This window comes from Macrotis lagotis, chromosome 4, assembly GCF_037893015.1.
Source record: "Macrotis lagotis isolate mMagLag1 chromosome 4, bilby.v1.9.chrom.fasta, whole genome shotgun sequence".
Taxonomy (NCBI): Eukaryota; Metazoa; Chordata; class Mammalia; order Peramelemorphia; family Peramelidae; genus Macrotis; species Macrotis lagotis.
The window spans coordinates 52,360,421-52,379,863 of NC_133661.1; the positions used below are offsets into that span (position 1 = coordinate 52,360,421).

The following is a 19,443-nucleotide window of genomic DNA, read 5'->3' on the forward strand; positions in this document are numbered from 1 at the left end:
CAGCATTCCTCCTAGGCTGGGTCATCTTCAGACCTTTCCCTTATTTTCCATCCAGGCTCCTCAGGGCCTGCTCTTTGCCAATGGATAGAGGGGTAGCAATTCAGTTGGTCATAGTTTACTAAATACCTCCTACCCACTAGGCCTTGTGCAGTATAAATAAGGTAGTCCCTACCGTAAGGGGGTTTAAAATCTACCGGAGGCTTTGAGGAAAGCAGTCAAATATAAAACCAAATATGCTAAGAACGAAGAAAGGTACAAAGAGCTGTCAGAATTCACAGATGGCGAGGATCACTCCTAGCTGGGAATTGTAAATATGGGAGAAGTCAGGAAAGGCCAACAAGAGAAAGTGGCATTTTAGGGAAGCCTCATAGTTTAATCTTTTACAAATTTTTGAGGAGAAAATTCATTTCCTCAGTAGTATCCATGCCGTCTCCCCAGAGGAGACAACAGAACATGATTATGATATAATTATAGCCTAGAAAACTACAACTCAGCCACACTAATAGCGCCTATCTTTATGTGGTTTAAGGTTCACCTGATGAAGTTTTTGCAAGGTGCTTTCCTCACTATGAGAGAAGTATCTCCATTTGTGAGGAAGGAGTAAGTAAACTGAACTATAGAGGTTCAATAACTATCAAGGTCACACAGCTAATGTCAAGGAGTTAGCTGAGCAGCAAGTCAAGGTCTTGAGGCACCAAGTCACAGTTGGCATGTATCTATTGCTTTGAAAAAAATTTATTCTAGGTGCACAATCTCATTTGAGCCTCTATGAGGTAGGCTTTCCTGCCAGACAAATTGAGGCTTACCTATGATCACACTGCTGGTGAGTGACAGAGGGAGGATTCACACCCAGGTCTTTCTGGTTTCAAATCTGATACTCCAGTATGCTTTTCTCTATAATACATTATCTCTATAAGTCCCGATATTCTTAGCTGTTTTAGGTCATGCTAGAGATGTCCTATACTTGCTTTACAAAGCCAGTTGTTAAATTTTCAGTGTAAACATTTGTGCCTTTGGAACTGGCAAACACAACAAAACAGAACTTCACTTATTTTTTGTTGATTGTCTAGGCTTGAAAAAATGATGGAGAGAATGTTAATTATGCATATGAAACTTAAAGGTGTGTGGTACATACAATTTTTTTTCTAGGAGAGCCAGTTGTTAAATATTCATCAACCCAACAGGGCCTGAACCACCATCATAGCCCTCCTTCAAATCATGTTCTTAAATATGTACAATAAAATACAGAGGAGGAAAAAGAAAACATTCCATTGAAATGCATGTGTTTATCATGTATTAATACTGATGATTATAATATAAATATTAATGACATTGATATAATAACTTGTTCTTTTAATAATAAGTTTATAATTCCCTGAAAACTATCCACAGGCCCATGGGGGCCCCAGGATAAGGTTCCAACACTGAGCAAGTGTAAGCCAATATTATTATAAGATCATTGGAATACTTGAGACCTGATGTCATTTCTATTCAGTCACATCCAAGTGTTCATTTGGATTGTATTTTATTTGATATTTGATCTGGGTATGACTCATTATGAACTGGTTCCTTGGAGGGCATTAACCCGCCAAAATGCTATGTCTCCAGAAGGTCATTAAGGGTTGAGGAGGCCAGATACTCCTCCGGGATTCTTGGGAAAGGCTTGGTGGCTTTCGGGAAAGACTTGGTGGCTAGAGGACATTTTGGCTGCTTGCTTCTCCCTGGCTTAGTGTCCACCCTCTTGTGGGCCGGGCTGAGACCAGTTCTCCTGGTCATGACCCCTACCCTGAGCTACCCACATCAATCTGCCCATCCCCACTAGGTGGGGCTGCTTGGATCCAGGAGACTGGATCCAAGAACAAAAGGGCCCTTCCTAGAGACTGCAATCTGACAACCAGGGTCAAGATGCCCCTGCTCCTTCCCACCCCACCCCGCTGACAGTGAGGGATTGGGGAGCAAGGGGAGGGTAGAAGATTCCTAAGAATGTGGAGGAGGTGGGAATCCCCATTTCTGTAGAGACACAGAACATCGGGCTCAGGAAATCCTGCTCCAAACAACATCCGTCCGCCTCCAGGGAAACTTGGCAGCCTTTGACTATTGGGAGGAAGGGGCTGAAGGACTTGCCTGGGTTGAGGCCAGGTGGGAAGAATATAAGGGATATGGACATGGGAGGGGTTGTTGGGAAACCTTGGCTGCAGGTTTGTCCTATCTATTATGTCAGTGTAAAATCGGAGCAGGCCAGAAAAGAGTGGAAGAATAAGGGAGGCAATAGAGGCAGGACAGATTTGAGGGGAAAGGTGGGGAAGGAAGCAGGATTCAATTCTGAGTCTGCTATTGTGGTGTGACTTTTGGCAATTGCTTTCCCTCCCTGGGCCTCAGTTTCTCCTAACTGCCAAACAGAGGAAAATTAAAAGGTAAACTCTTACCCCTTACAGCCTACTGTGTTAAGCATCCGTTTTTCTAAAAAAAAAAGGTAGAACTCCAAAAGGCAGTTAATCCAGAAAGCCAGGGTAGTCTTTCAAAGCCAGAAATGAAGGAGCAACGGCATTATGGCCTCCTGTCACTGATGGTGGACACATGGAAAAGTCAGAGCTGGTTGCAAATCTGAATGGGCTGAACAGAAAGAACATTTTCTTAAGATGAGTAAGACTTGAAGGAGTAGATCTTGTCCTCTTTGATCCAGTCACTCTTTCTTTGACTGCATAATTGCTTCACCTGTCTCAGTCTCAGCAGCCTCATCTAGGTGGTGCACTAGATAGAGTGGTGGGCCCAAAATCAAGAAGACTTGAGTTCAAATCCTGCCTCAGAGATTTAGTAGCTATGTGACAAATCACTGAACCTTTACCTCAGTTTCCTCCTCTGTAGAATGAGGGTAATAAAAGCATCTCCCTCCTGGAGTTGTTGTGATGAGGGAATTCTCTCTGATAAGGAAATATTCATAAAATGCTTTGAAGATCATATAAATACTAACTGTTGATATTGTTATCTATGAAATGAGGGTTTTTTTATTAGATTGATGCTTTTAAAGTCCCCTACAATGCCAAATTCCTGTGATTTGGTTTGATGTGTAAATGTATAAACTCAGACTGTGGTACTGAGGAAATCAGAAGATCTGAGTTCAAATGCTGTTTCCAAAACTGTGTGACCTTGGGCAAGTCCCTTCACCTCTATGAAATGAGGAAGTTGTACCTCCCAGCTCCAGGTCTGAATAGATGTTCTTGTATGACCTTTGACCAAGATGAAAGAGCCCACTATGCCAGGGAGTATATAAGGGGGAAAGAACTGTGGGCTAAAGGATGAGGAGGAGACAGAGGGGTGGGTAGACTGTCCTCCTGTTGGGCTTGGGACTTGTCTGATGCATAGAAAGAGTTTGGGGTCACCCATGCTGGTCAACAAGGGCCAGCAGTTGGCCCAGATACCCCCAGATCCATCTCACACTGCTCTGCCACCAAACCTAAAATGCCATCAATAGTAAATTAGACTTTTGCATTGAGAATGGTCAGCTTCTTGTTAAAAACTGACCTCTAAGTCTTTCATACTTATGAGCTTATGAAATGATTTTCCTTGGGGCTGTGTGGAGGTCCCTGGAGGTGCCGCTCTGCTCTGGAGATTGTGCTGGAATGGAGTTACCCTGGATTTCAAGGGTCTATTGAGAAATATCCTCAATACTGATTTTAGAGAGGGAATGGCAGAAACTATCACTATGGTACATGGAAAGGGGGAGATGGGGGCAGGAAGGCAGTGGGTAGAGCCACTGTCCTTGAAATCAGAAGGACCTGAATTCAAATCCAGTCTCAAACACTAATACTTACTTAGCTGCATGACCTTGGACAACTCATTTAACCCCAAAGGCCTTGCAAAAAAACAAATAGAAAAAAAGAAAAAAGAAAGCAGTGTGTTCTTAAGGGAATGAGTAAGTAGAATATGTGGCATAACAGGAAATCTGTAAGGGGCAGGGAAGGAGAGAAGAGAAGGAGAGAAAGGATGTGGGAAGAGGGAAAGGGATGAGAGGAAGGGGGAGAAAGGTGAGGAGAGAGGAGGCAGAGAATGAGAGGGGGAGAGAAGGAGGGTAGGCAGTAGAGAGGAGAGAAAAGGAAGGAGAAAGAAGAGGAAAATAATGGAAGAAGGAAAGAAGAGGAGAAGAGAGGAAAGAAAAGGTAGAGGAGAAAGAAAAGGAAGAAGAGGAGAGAGATAGAAAGACAGAGAGACAGAGAGACAGGGAAAGGCTCCAGAAACAAGGGGAAGAATGCCTAGTTAATTAGACAGTGGAAGGAAAGATAAAAAAGAGGAGGAGGAGGATAAAGAAGAGGAAAGTGAGGAAAAGGGGAAGAGATTCTGAGGTCAATCTAGTAAAGTTTCCTAGACATGAAGTGTGCCAGGTGGAGGTACCACAAGGGTACTCTCTGTATTCCTGTTGCCCTCTATGTTGCAATGCCCATATTTCCAAGATCTATATTGCACCATACACCTAAATGATGGGTGGCCTGAAGTCTCCAAAAGGGCAGAGAGGAGATCCATGATCCAACTTGGAACATAAGCCATGGGCAACCGCAGTGTGACTGCAGATGAAAAAACCATGTCAACTAGGTGCCCTGACCTGCTAATCCACACCTGAGGACTGGAGGGATTGGGGGGGGGGAAGGGGTTCAGGCATTGAAGACTGAAGGAAAGGATCATTCTTCCCATTTTATAGGTGGGGAAGACAAGACCCAAAAAGATAGTAATTTGTCCGACATCAGATAGCACACTAGGGATTGGACAGGGAACAGAATTTGGGTCTCCTGCAATCCCTTCTCTCTGTAATTCTCTTCTCACACATTGGCATAGTCCCTTTTAAATCTGAAATGCATTTAAGGAAGGAAAAGAAGAAAGGCACAAGCCCCCTGCCCTGACTTGGCTCCTAGTTCAATGAGATTTCTTTTTCCATTTATAAAAGCCATATTGATATTTTGTTTTCTCATCACCTTTATTTCTAAATACACCCTTCCTGGGATCAACAAGTGGTCTCATATATCAAAGAATGTTTTTAAAGAAAAAGAAAGTAAGAAGGGGAAGTGAGAAGCAATATGCAAAACACTAACCAACACGTCAACTGAGGCTGACGGTGCTTAACGCAATCCAGATCCATAGTCCCTCACCTTTGAAAGGAAGGGAGGGGTGGTATATTTTCTCTTCTCTTCTCCAAGGTCCAAGTTACAATGAATTTCCATTGAGGAAGAGGAAAGGTGGGAGGAGGAGAGGGTTACATTCAACTCAGATGAGATTTCCCAGTCCTTTGCTTCCTCCTGAAATCTGGTTCCTGTCTTGGCCTCCAGGTGAGTTTCTAATCTCTCCTGTGGAGGGAGAGCTTCGGGTCCGGAAGGATGTTGAGCTTGACCGAGAAAACATTGCTTTCTACAACCTCACCATCTGTGCTCGGGACAGAGGGATTCCCCCACTCAGTTCCTCGGTGAGCCTGTTTAGTGAATGTGGTAAATAGCAGATAGTTATCTCACCCACATCTATCCTTTCCTTCTCCTCTATCTTACCTCTGACCCTTAGCGGACAACTTAAAATACGATCATAGGGGCAGCCAGATGGCGCAGTGGAGACAGCACCAGCCCTGAAGTCGAGAGGACCTGAGTTCAAATGTGACCTCAGAACTTACCAATTACCTAGCTGTGTGACCTTAAGCAAGTCACTTAACCCCATTGCCTCGCAAAAACAAAAACAAATAAAACAGGATCATAAAAAGAATTCTTGGAGACACAGGACTTTATCCCCTTGGGCTGCCAAGAGTGATCACAAGTTTCTCTGCTGTTTGGGCTTCCTTGGGCTTCAGTTTGCCTAAGCTCATGACTGGGAGGCAGCTGTCCACATTCTAGGATTCAGAACCCTGAACCCCACCATAGACTTGCCTCATGAAGGCTAGGTAGCACAGTGAGCAGAGCATTGGACCTGGGGTCAGGAAAATCTGATTTCAAGCCCGATCTCAGATACTTAATAGCTATTTGTGGCTGAGCAAGACTGATGCCTGCCTCAGTTGTCTTACCAATAAAATGGGGATAATAATAATTACCTTACTTCCCAGGATTGTTGTCAGGATAAAATGAGATTAGAAGGCATTTTACAAGCCTGAAAGTACAACAAGCACGAGCTTTTATTATCATTGTTATTGCTATAGTTTTGCTATCACATAATTTACACAACACTGTACAGGATGCTTTCCCCTATGCCCTAACTGGTCTAACTGGCATTATCCATGATGAGGTCTGGATCATCTTGTCCAGAAACTTCCTCTAAATTGATTTCCCATCTCAAAGTCTCTTTCTTCTCTTCCTTCCCCTTTCCCCCCCTTTCCTCCTCTTCTTTATCTTCCCCATTTTTGTTCTTTCCCTTCTTTCCATTCACTCTCTTCCTCTTCCTTCTTTACTTTTCCCAATAATCTATAAGTTCCTTGTTGTCAGGGACTCTTCTGTTTTTGCCTTTGTATGACCAGTGCCTCGCATGTATTGGAAATACTTATTGCAATGAATTAAATTCCTCTTTCTCTTAGTTTTTCCTCTTTTTCCCCTCTATTTTCCCTGGACTCATACTGTTGCCTCTTCTCCACCCCTTGCTCTAGATGCTGGTAGGAATCCGAGTGTTGGACATCAATGACAATGACCCAGTGTTGCTGAATCTGCCCATGAACATCACCATCAGTGAGAACAGTCCTGTGTCCAGCTTTGTGGCCCACATCCTGGCCAGTGATGCTGACAGCGGTCCCAACGCCCTTCTTACCTTCAACATTACTGCTGGCAACAGAAACAATGCCTTCTTTATCAATGCCACGGTGGGATCCTTTTCCTCCTCTCGACTCTCTTTGGGCAGTGGTTCTTGCAGTACACACACACACACACACACACACACACACACACACATACACACACACACACATACACACACATACACATACACACAAACACACACAAACACATACACACACATACACACACATACACATACACACACATACACACACATACACACACACACACACACACACACACACACACACACACACACACACTTCTGTCCCAAGTCAACCACCAAGCACTCACACCAGTAGAGATGTGTCTGGAACCTGGGAGCTCACTGAGCTTCCTCCAAGATTATTCCTAACCCTACCAAAAGGACAGGAAATCACACTCCTTCCTTTTGCCTACTTTTCCTTGACCACCCTGAGACCCATAAAGAAAAATTATACGTCTGTAGGCGGAAATGTGGCCTTGGGAACTTTGGTTTGAATGTTATCGTCATCGGCTTAGTCCCATCCCTGCCTCCACCGTCCCGTCCAGCCTAACCCTTAGCCTCTCTCTCAAGGCTGATCCCCCCTTGGCACTGGGATTTGCTCCATGGGCATTACTAAGACAATGGATCTGTCTTAGCCGGACTCTAATAGTGTTCTGTTATGGAGACTTCTCCTTCACCTCAGGGAGGGGAGCAGGAGGATTACAACACAACGGCACACTTGGTCATGGTGGTTGGTTAAATGATAAAAAAAAAAAAATTAAAATCCAGTTTCTCTGGAGAACTTTATTACCATATATGAGCCAAGGCCGGGAAACACTGCCCCCCAGAGGTCATGAATCTCATCTATGAAACATTCCTCTGAGTTTCCTACGGTGGCTGCTCCAGGGCCAAGGGGGTGGAGAGCCTCAGAAGATGGGAGGATTTTTGAGGTGGGAAGGGATCTCCTCTCCAGCTGGACCCAAGTCACCTTACACTCATATTCATTTCACATCTTCCCTTCGCAGACAGGGGTAATCACTGTGAACCGCCCCCTGGACCGAGAAAGGATCCCTGAGTATAAATTGACTGTTTCTGTAAAGGACAACCCAGAAAACCCACGCATTGCCAGAAGGGTGAGTGAGTGTAGGCCACAGAGGCAAGGTGGGATGGGGCAGGGGGCAAAGAGTGAGCTAGGAAGGTGGAAAGACTCCTTCTCTTGGAGTGAGACCATCCCAGCTCCTACCTCCTCAGCACAAAGGGGCTCCCCACAGTCCTCAATGCCAATTAGATTGAATTATTCTTCCCTTTGCCATTATCAAAGCAAGAAGAAACAGCTCATGTAAAAAGAGGATCACTTTAGGAAGCCCCTTTCACTCTCCTTCCCTGAGTAGTAGAGTGGAAAGAGCAATGGTCACTTCCTTTTCTAAGTCTATGCTGGGGTGTGTGTGTGTCTGTGTATGTATATGTGTGTGTGTGTGTGTGTGTGTGTGTGTGCTACAAGAAGAACCACTGCCCAAAGAGAGTCAAAAGGAGGGCTAGACTAGATGAGATCTTGGTTTCCCTCCAGCTCTGTATAATTTTCTCCTAAGGGTGGGTTATTTCTGAGCCCTCTGAGTTCTTAAAAAAAAGTTGGGGCTCCCAATCTCTCCCTCTCCTTTGTGCTGTTTTGCTCCCTCTATCTTTCCTTGATCTTTACATTTTCTTTTTCCTCTTTCCATTTGTTCATCCTTTCTTTATTTGCACATATCTTAGGGATGCCCCTGGGGAGAGGAGGGGAGTGAAGAGGGAGGAGTATGGGGTAGGGATGAGAAAACTTGACTCCCAATCCCATTTCGAAAATGTGGGCTCAGGAAGAAGGAAACTCTGCAGTTGTTTGGTCCCACCCTTGTGTGAATAATGCAGATCTCTATAATATATATGAGAACTGTCATCCAGCTGCTGCTTAAAGATCTCTGGTAAGGAAGAACCCACTCCCCCTAAAGACAGATCATTCCACTTGGAAATTGCTCTCATAAAGAAGGTAGATTTGGGGAGGGGGGGTTCTTACATCAGGTCAAAATCTATTTCCACCCTTTAGAGCCAAGGTATGTTTTAAGATCTTTCATGCAAATTCCCTCCCCAAGTCTTCTCTTCCCTAGCACCTTCCACTCTTCCTCATATGGAACTTCCCATCTAGAACCTTCCATTCTACTGACTCATCTACTTTTGACTCCGTTCAACTGTATTCAATAGGTATTGGCAATTTGTAAATATTTAGCTATCAATAGTACATGACGCCCAAGTCTTACTTTGTCTAATTATGAAGTCATTTGTAACTGTTCTGGTGAGTCTTTGGAACTCTATAGACTTAATGTAGATACCAGAGCACCTGCTACCTTTGGACACTAGGGAACTAAAACTACCACTTTAGCCCCTTGGCTAAATGTGCAGATGATTGTACTTGCAAGGACGCGATTGGTATCCACAGGTGTCTCAATGCTTCTTTTTCTTCAGTTCTTCAAGGATCTGTGATTTCACTGGTCAAATAAATATATATTTATTAAATGCCTAAGTTGTACAGTAGATAGAACGCCAACCTTAGAACCAAGAGGACCTGAATTCAAATTTTGCTTCAGCTACTCTATGTGACCTTGGAAAAGTCACTTAACCCTGATTGCCTCACATCCAGACTATCTCTAGGTACCCTGATTCATATCTGGTCACTGGTCCCAGATGGCTCCAGAGGAGAAAATGAGGCTGGTGACTTAGTACAGTGGCCCTCACTCAAATCCATTTAAGTTACTTGTCAGGGTATCACCTCCCTGAGGTCACAGTCTTCTTCAAGAATGAAAGACAAACATCATCATCGTTATTAAATACCTAAGAAAATGTATACTAAGGATGTGTGCTAAGTGCTAGGGATACAAAGCAGGCAAAGACATTTCTATCTTCAACAAGCTTACAATCTAATGAAGCACTCATGTGAATGAGTAATCATTGAGGTGAGAAATCCTTCAGTCAATACAGATCACTATCTCTCTGGGACCTAGTAGATGTGTTTGAAAAGAATTCATCACCCTGTGACTAACTTGGTTTCTCCCAACTATAGCTAAGCTGGTCCTCAGAAAACAGGCATTCCATTCGGGCCTTCTCTTGAATCTATACTCAAAGCCTTCCTATCTTGGTAGAATATGCATCCTGCTCCCGTAGCCTTGGAGAACCCAAGATCACTACCATGCCACAAAACATTAAGGGAAGACTTTGGACAAGAGACACATCAGATGAGTGAGCAGACAGAGTAAACAAGATCCACAACCCCAAAGTGTAAATGAAAATATCACAAAAAGGAAGGTCAATTCTGAGAAAGTGAAAAATCAAATAAACAGATAAAAACAGATTCCCCACCTTTCAGCAGAGAGGTGGAAAGAATGATAATACAGATACCCTTTCCATCAGAGTCACAGTTTTGTATTTTTTTACTTAGTTAAAGGGAGGGTTCAGTTTTGGTTAGTGGGTGGGGAGGTATTTCCAGAAATGACTAATGCAAATGCAAAAAGTATCAGTAAAACTTTAAAAAAAAAAGAAATAAAGAAATGGGAGTTGTTCTGGATACATAAGGATGATACATAAGGAAAAAGCAAACTGAACAAGATGGATCCCAAGTCATACTAATAACAAAATTACTAATAATTTCACTGAGCCCCAGTTTCTCCAGATTCTGAAATAATGCTAATAATAATAATACCCAACGTAGCTATTTCAAAGGGGGTTAGGACCACATGAGAAATCATTGAAAAAATAGGATATAGCTGACAAAGGCAAAATTCATCCGATATCCCATACTCATATTTTATAGTCCTCTCCCACCACCATTCTCTTCTTCCCTCCCACAGGATTTTGACCTGCTGATAGTCTCACTGGAAGATGAAAATGATAACCACCCACTCTTCACCCAGAGCACCTATCAGGCAGAAGTGATGGAGAATTCTCCTGCAGGTGTGTACAAAAGAGACCCAACCCCTGGAAAACCCCTAAGCAGGGTGCCAGGATTTATAGTGATGGGAGGTTGGGCAAATGGAAAGAGAAGAGAAAGTCAATTTAGTAGGTTATTTACTGAGCACCTAATCTGGGCTTGGCTGGTACTAAATCATGTAAAATATAAGCTTTTGGGGGGGGGTGAGGACTGGCCATTTGGACAGGCTTTGCTCCTTAATAATTGTCTTGTTAAATAAAGTTGAACTGTGGAAGCTTTCTATATAATGGGGACAGGCACTCTTATCAAGGTAGCAAGATTGGTTCTTGTCCTTCATTGTCAAAGACCAATATGACATCACTATGTTGGAGACAAATTACAGTGTGTCCAACTGTGGCTGATCAGACCAATCTGAACTCAGAATGCTCTACCACAGGTAGGGCACAAATATTCCATATATAGGTAGCAAGAACACAGGGCAAGAGGTACCAGCTCCCTTTCTATTGTTCCTACAGCCTCCTTGAAGCTTATTATGTCTTTAAGGCAATTTATATTGCTCAGGTGCTAGCCACATGTTGGCAGTGAAAAGGAAGACTAGTGGAACTCAAGAGCTTGGGAATCTCCCACTGGGTATTGAGGCAGGGGGTGCAAAATTACAGAGAAATTCAAGACATGATCCCTAGTTTTTAAAACTGCACACAATCTAATTGGGGAGATAAGACACACCAACTTGGGAAATGATGCAATGGCGGACCATGACAATTGATGAGGAAATGCCAAAGGGAGCCTTCTAGCCACTTAAGGAAAGAGGAATAGGCAATGGCTTGGAGTGTTCTAAGCTGGCCCCCCAAATAAGGGCCCTGGGAAGGTGAATTTGTCAGAGGCTGTGAAATAGGCAGCGGCTCCCCTCCTCTCAGCCTGCCTCCATTCTGCCCATCCACTCTAGCAACAAGAGACTTTAAAGGGCATGCCTTGCCTCTGTTAATGCCAGCATATAGACCTCTTACCAGTGAATTTCCTCCCAGAGGTTGAGGCTATCAGGTGGCAGATATATTCCACTACTGAACACAAGGATGAGGTCAGGAATCTGTTTCAGTATTAGAGACGAGCTAAACCTTAACTAAGCTATGAAACCTGGGGCCTGAGGACCTCTGTCAAAGTCAAAGTGCACTGGAGCAGCTAGGTGGCACAGTGAATAGAGTACTGACCCTGGGGTCAGGAGGACCTGAGTTCCAATCTGCTCTCAGACACTTAATAATTACCTAGCTGTGTGACCTTGGGCAAGTCATTTAATCCCATTGCCTTAAATTAATTAAAATTTTTTAAAAAGTCAAAGTAGACTCATGTGACTATGATTAGACAAGGTGAGCCACCAAGGGGCAGTCATTGCCCAATCATATACCCCATGATCGCTGAGGTCTTGAATAGTGGAAATGATCCCCTGGTGCATCTATTTCCACAGTCCTAGCAAGACAGAAGTGAACCTGGAGAAGGAGGTCTACCTTTCTTAGGTGCTCCTCAGAGATCATATCCTCAAACCCTTACAGATATGTAGCTACAAACATGTAAACCTGAGTGAACACATACAAGAGATCTTCATACATGTTTATAAGCACTTCTATATTCAGGTCATAAGCATAGTCCACATGTACAAATAGAAGAAGGTACATGCATGTACATACAGGATCCTGACACAAACACATACATGCGATGCTCTTCATGTGCTCAAATCCATGGTGGTCTGTGCTCATGAAAGAACACCGGTCCCCACACTTCGCCATGTACCTAGGGAAGTCAGAAAGCTGCCCGGAGGCTCTCCAGGGTGACTTTGCTACAAGGGCTGCTGGGAAGGCAAGTCTCAGGTCCTGGGCTCAGCCCTGCCCCCCCATTGGGCATGCTCACAGTTATGTCTTGTTTTCTCCCCCAGCAGGGCTTTGAGGCTGCTCCCCACCTGAGTTCAGTCTGCCAAGGCTACCGCAGCCGCCGCTCCATCATTTGTCTCAGCCCTTGCCCCCCGTGGGGGCCCTCACCCCATCCACCTCACTCATTCATTGTCGGCCATGGGGGTCACTTGGGAAAGCGGGAAGAGGGAGGGGGCAGTGGGGACTCATCCACTTCCAGGAGCTGATATTTGCATTTGTCCATCTCTCACAGGGACTCCTATCACAGTGCTGAATGGGCCTGTCCTGGCCCTGGATGATGACCTTGGCATTAATGCAGTGGTGACCTACAAACTCCTAGGGACCCAGAGTGACCTCTTTGACATTGATAATGCCACTGGTGAGGCCTCCACCCTGCCATTTCCCAAGCCCCTCAGTTCCTTCCAAAGTCCCAGACTGGGGGGAGATGTTCACTCCCCCATTCTCAACAACACGGCAGAGACTGTCCACATCTCAAGCTGACAATCAGATTTCATCACCTCCTCATGTCCTCTGTGGTCTGAGAAGTTTCAGCTGGCCCCCAGAATCCTTCCCCTTTACCAAGAAATGAACACACAGTGTTCACAGTTCCTCAGAGAAGAAACCATAAAGAAAATGCTAACGATGACTGTGAGAGAGATAATATAATTCTCCCTTTTTTCCAGATGAGGATGGTGAATCTCTGAGGAGTTAAATGATTACACAGTTACTTAGTATTTGAAACAGGAGTGGAACCCGGGTCTCCTGACCCTGGACAGTGTCCTCTTGTCGTTCTGAGATAGCTAAGTGGATAATGATAGCATTTCTGAGGTGGCCACTAAGTATTTAACAAATATTGAACTGAGTTCAAATCCAACTTGGGTCATCCTGAGCAAGTCACTTAACCTCTCCCTGTTTCCCCATCTGTAAAACGGGGAGAATAAGAGAGTTGTGAAGATAAGATAAAATAATATTTGTAAAGCAATACATAAAAGCTAGCCATTATTGCTATTATCATCTCTCCAAACTTCTGTGGGTAAAGACTATCTGGAACAATAACCCCAGGGTTAAATCTAGCATCAGAGCTCTCCAAGATTCCCAAATTCACAACAGCAAAGCATGAAGTGAATTTCCTAGATATTCCCTAGGTAGGGAAAATTCCTTGCTTTTATTTGTGCTTAGGAAAAAAATGAAATGCCTACCAAAGATAGAGAAATTTTGCCATCGTGCTCATTTCAGGGAGTGGGGTTCAACTCATCAACCGAGTTTCCTTCTTCTGCTAGGAAACTCTTTGTCCTCTTACGTAAAAGATATTCAGTAAATGCACATGATACCAGCAATTCTGGAAAGTGGTACCAGCTTTTTAGGAGTTCCCCTCTCCCTTATCTTATCTGATGATGTAGGGGTGGTGACTTTCCAGGAACCTTCTTTACCCTTCTCTTACCTCTAGGCCTTCAGGACTCCTACTCTTAATATTTCTGCCCATACTGTCCTCAAACTAAAGAGACTAAGGGACTCAAGAGGCAAATCCTTGCTGGTCTGACCGCTACAGATGCCCTAATACCAACCCATACGCAGACACTGTTGTCAGGGCCCTAAAGTTTGAAGGATGGAGGTGTCAAGCAGTTTCTCACTATTCCTATTTGACAGTTGACTGTGAAATCTCCATTTTGGGGAAGGAAGAGGCAAATTCTAGGGAGTTTCAAAAATTCCCCCCAATTACTGACCCATATTCATCCTCTTGGCCTTGACTATCTATCTACTTAGAAGAATATTCTGATGGTCAGAGAGACAGGGGGATCCCTAGAAAACTGCTTTCCTCCCCATTTGTCCCAGCAAGCTCAGGCAGCTAATGCCAGAACCAAGAGGTTTCCTCTCTCAAAGCTATCAGTCTTAAGGAGATAGAATCCTAACTGTTGTCCTATATAGGATATTTGAGTCCCTCTCTCAGTGCCAGCCTAGTTTCTGATTAGCCCTAACTTCATTCATGGAGCACAGGTGACCCTCGAGGATTTCAGAAGCAAGTCTGGGAAAAGTTCCCATCCTTATCAATGACAGGAAGAGAAATATCAGTTTTAGGAAAGAAACGATTTATCCTTTCTTCTTCCTTCTTTCCTGAGGCTGTGTACAATGGATAGAGTGCTGCCTGTATTCGGGAAGACTTGAGTTCAAATTCAGACTTAGACACTTATTACCTGTGAAACCCTAAGCAATTTGGTCTCTGTTCCCTCATCTGTAAAATAGGAATAACAGTAACTTCTACTTCTCAGAGTTGTTGTAAGGATAAAATGAGATAATACTTATAAAGATTTTTGCAAAACTTAAAGCTCTATATAAATGCTTTCATTTTTATCTTTTTTCTATTTATTTTCATCCTTTCTTTTATCTCTATTTTCTCTTGTTTTTCTCTACCTATTTAACCCTAATCTCCCTTCTTTATTTTTCCCCATTTTTCTCTATTTCTATCCTTGCTTACTCTCCTAATATCTCTTTCCTCTAACCCTACATTCCCTTTCTTTACTTTATTCTCTCTCTCTGCCTCTCTTTCTCTCTGTCTCTCTTTGTGCGTGTCTCTCTGTCTTTCACTCTGTATGTATATCTTTCTGTGTCTCTGTCTCTCTGCCTGTCTCTATCTGTGTGTGTGTGTCTCTCTCTGTCTCCATCTCTCTCTGTATCTCCTCACTGTCTTTCTGTCTCTCCCTCTCTTCCCCCTTCCTGTCCTCCTTGCTCCCATGACTACCCGCCTCACCTCAGGTGTGGTGGTGGTGAAGCAAGGTGTTGTGATTGACCGAGAGGCCTTCTTCCCACCAATCCTGGAGCTGCTCTTGCTAGCTGAGGATGTTGGACTCCTCAATGGCACTGCTGAGCTTATTCTCACTATCCTGGATGACAATGACAACCGACCTATATTCACTCCATCCACTCTAACTGTTCACCTACTGGAGAACTGCCCTGCAGGTAAGAGAGAGCCCTGGGGACACAAAGATTCACAGGTGTCCCAGGCTAATTGTAAGTTATAAAGTAGGGGTTTAGCCCTTGTAAACCAGACCATTAGTCTATTAAGGGCAATACAATCAGTCAATAAACATTTATTAAGCACCTACTAAGTTCCAGGTGGTTTGCTAAGTACCTGGAGGAAACAAAGAAGTCAAAATATGGTCTCTGCTGTTAAAGAGAAAAAAAAAATCTAGAATGGGGTAATCAGCAAAAGGTGGGGTTTGATTTTTAAATGATCTGGAAGGACCAAAAACCAAGTCCTTAAAATGAAATGCCAAGCCTACGAATTGCTAACCAGAAGTTAACATGAGACCCTATTTGCCCCTATTTATACCCACAGGATTTTCTGTACTTCAAGTCACAGCCACAGATGAAGACAGTGGCCTCAATGGAGAGCTGGTCTATCGAATTCAGGCGGGGGCCCAAGACCGTTTTGTGATCCATCCCATCACGGGGGTCATCCGGGTTGGCAACATCACCATTGACAGGGAGGAACAAGAGTCCTATAGACTGGTGGTGGTGGCAGCGGACCGGGGCACTGTACCCCTTTCAGGTACTGCCATTGTCACCATTCTTATTGATGACATCAATGACTCCAGGCCAGAATTCCTCAATCCCATCCAGACTGTGAGTGTACTTGAGTCGGTTGATCCAGGCACTGTCATTGCCAATGTCACCGCCATCGACCGTGACCTGAGTCCAGAGCTGGAATACTACATTATTGACATAGTAGCCAAAGATGACACCGATCGCCTAGTACCCAATCAGGAAGAGGCCTTTGCTGTGAATATCAACACAGGTATAAGAGCCTTACTCTTTCTTTTCCTCATTCTCAGAGCTGGATCTTCTCTCCTCCTTCTCTGGTCCTCCTCTCTTCCTTTTGTACTCTGTTTTTCCTCCTTACTCCCTCTTCCCCTATTTATTTTCTCTTCTGATAATAATGGGAAAAGTTTGGATCCCTTCTCTACCAATTTCTATGGACAGTTAACTTTGAATATCAATTTCCTCATCTGTAAAATGGGGTTTAAAAATACTTGCACTGCTATCTGACAGAGCTGTTATATGGAAAATGCTCTTTAAATGGTAAGCTCTGTGGTACATATTGCCATGGCTCTGGGGCAGGTCATTTAGCCTTCTTGCTGCCTTCAGAAAACTCTCTAATACTCTAAAATACAGCCAAGCTGTTGCTCTGCATTGATGAAGGGAGTTTTCATGCCAGAAGTTCCCTATATGCATGAAGCCAAGAATCCAGGTCCCCTGCCCAAAAGCTAGTATATTGTTATTTTCTTTATTAATATTAATCTATCCCCCTTCTTTCTCTTCTTCCTTTGCCCCTTCATTCTAATTTCTTTTCCTATTTCTAACTCCATTGATTGCTAATTCTCCATTCTCTTCTTCCTCTCTTTCTGTCTTTTTTTCAGTTTTCAGTATCATCTCCATATCTCCACCTCTTCTCACAACAAAATCTATCTCTTTCCTCCCAACCCCTGCCTCACCTCTTCGTTTGGATAGCATATCCTCTGCTTGTCTCCTTTCCTATTTTCTCATTTTTTGTCTTTTTTTTCTTCTTCCTTTCCTTTTACCATTTGTGTCTCTCTTCTACTCTGCCCTAACTGCTATAGGGTCTCTCTCCCTATGACCCCCCATCTTTGGTTATTTCTCCTATACTTTGAACTAACTGTTTTTAATCCTTTTCTCTCTTTCTCATGGCTGGCAGGCCCACAGGTTTGAGCTTTCTATTTCTCTATCACTTCTCATCTCATCTCTTGTCTGCTTCATACCATTGTCTCTCTTCATATCCACTGCATCACTCCTCATCTTCCCCAATCTGTGGGGCTGCCCACTGGGGCCATCATCAGCCAAGGTGGTAGATTGGCCTTTGCAGACTGAATCCAGCCATTCCCTCCCCTTTCCCCACCCCCCAGACTTGGGAAGGGGGAATTAGAGGAGGAGAAAGAGGAGGAGGAGGCCGCTGCTGGGGTAAGTGACTGCCCACATTGGTCTGGGGTACTTTTGAGGACTGAGGGCCTGCTGGATAGGCCAAAGGAATCCCACGCAGCAATATTAGAAGAGACACTGTGGGAAAAGCAAACAGTTTTACACCAGGATTGGGGGTGGGCTTTAAAGGTTACTACTTCACAACTGGAGGAAGAATTGCCCTTCTAGATTCTTCCCTTGGGCTTGGAGAATTCAAATGACCCATACTGCAAATATCAAACATTCACATTTGAGGGATGAAGAACCCTTTGTTATCTAGCCAATGTCTCTGGGAGGCAGCCAAAGGAAGGTAAAGAGGTGGATTCTAAAATAGATCTGAGACATATATAAATATAAATATGCATGTACATATCCCATAACACAAACACACACACACACACACACACACACACACACACACACACACACACACACACACACACACGCTCATACAAAAACAAGGTAAAGGGGAAGGAACATTGTTTTACTCTCATACTATAACACCTAGCATGTTGCCCACATCCTGGGATTTCTTTTCCCATATAGAGTTACCCTCAACATCTATTTTTAATATTGTAATCTCATTCTGCTTAGTTATTAATATTGGGTAGGGAGGAGGGTCTGACCTAGGGGGATTTTTCCAAGGCTTTCCTGACCAATAGCAAAAGGTCTGTATGTTGTACTGAACCTTGAGTGGTCCCACATGGCCCATGTTCTCTGAGTCAGACGAGGCCAGAGAAGTCTATAGGACAAGAAATGATTTCTTAGCACTGATATCATCTCTCCCTTCCTTGATTTCTGGAGAATGGAAGTTGAGGGAGAAGGGTTAGGAGAAAGAATTGGAAGAATAAGAAGATTGTAATTAAGTCAGGGACTTCCAAAAAGACTAATGATAGGGCTGATCTGACTTGGCAGGTTCTGTGATGGTAAAATCACCCTTGAATCGAGAACTGGTTGCTACCTATGAAGTCACCATTTCTGTGATTGATAATGCCAGTGACCTGCCTGAAAATGCTGTGAGTGTGCCCAATGGTAAGTAAGACCTACCTGCTTGACCCAATAGCTTAGATGTCCACAAGGACTTTAGAACAAGCTTGGCTAATATCTACATATTCTAAGAGCCTAAATATTAATCACAGAAGTTCTTTTTTTAAATTAATTTTTATTAAAGATATTATTTGAGTTTTACAATTTTCCCCCATCTTGCTTCCCTCCCCCACCCCACCCCCACAGAAAGCAATCTGTCAGTCTTTACTTTGTTTCCATGTTGTACCTTGATCCAAATTGGGTGTGATGAGAGAGAAATCATATCCTTAAAGAAGAGGAGGGAAGTCTAAGAGGTGACAAGATCAGACAATAAGATACGTTTTTTTCTAAATTAAAGGGAATAGTCCTTGAACTTTGTTCAAACTCCACAGCTCCTTATCTGGATACGGCTGGCACTCTCCTTTGCAGACAGCCCAAAATTGTCCCTGGTTGTTGCACTGATGGAATGAGCGAGTCCTTCAAGGTTGAACATCACCCCCATGTTGCTGTTAGGGTGTACAGTGTTTTTCTGGTTCTGCTCATCTCACTCAGCATCAGTTCATGCAAATCCCTCCAGGCTTCCCTGAAATCCCGTCCTTCCTAGTTTTTAATAGAACAGTAGTGTTCCATGACATACATATACCACAGTTTGCTAAGCCATTCCCCAATTGAAGGACATTTACTTGATTTCCAATTCTTTGCCACCACAAACAGGGCTGCTATAAATACTTTTGTGCAAGTAATGTTTTTACCCTTTTTCCTCATCTCTTCAGGGTATAGACCCAGTAGTGGTATTGCTGGGTCAAAGGATATGCACATTTTTGTTGCCCTTTGGGCATA

At 43.7% G+C, this 19,443-nt stretch overlaps 1 protein-coding gene across 1 annotated transcript in view; it reads left to right on the top strand.

The window, feature by feature from the left end:
* Nucleotides 1-19,443, top strand: part of CDH23 (cadherin related 23) — a 460,126-nt gene that overhangs the window by 410,345 nt on the left and 30,338 nt on the right. Inside the window, exons 37-44 of the mRNA XM_074232774.1 lie at nt 5,316-5,449; nt 6,605-6,814; nt 7,779-7,886; nt 10,626-10,728; nt 12,860-12,985; nt 15,358-15,561; nt 15,941-16,399; nt 18,493-18,609. Coding sequence (XP_074088875.1) covers nt 5,316-5,449; nt 6,605-6,814; nt 7,779-7,886; nt 10,626-10,728; nt 12,860-12,985; nt 15,358-15,561; nt 15,941-16,399; nt 18,493-18,609 — 1,461 coding nt within the window. The remainder of the gene's footprint in view (nt 1-5,315; nt 5,450-6,604; nt 6,815-7,778; nt 7,887-10,625; nt 10,729-12,859; nt 12,986-15,357; nt 15,562-15,940; nt 16,400-18,492; nt 18,610-19,443) is intronic.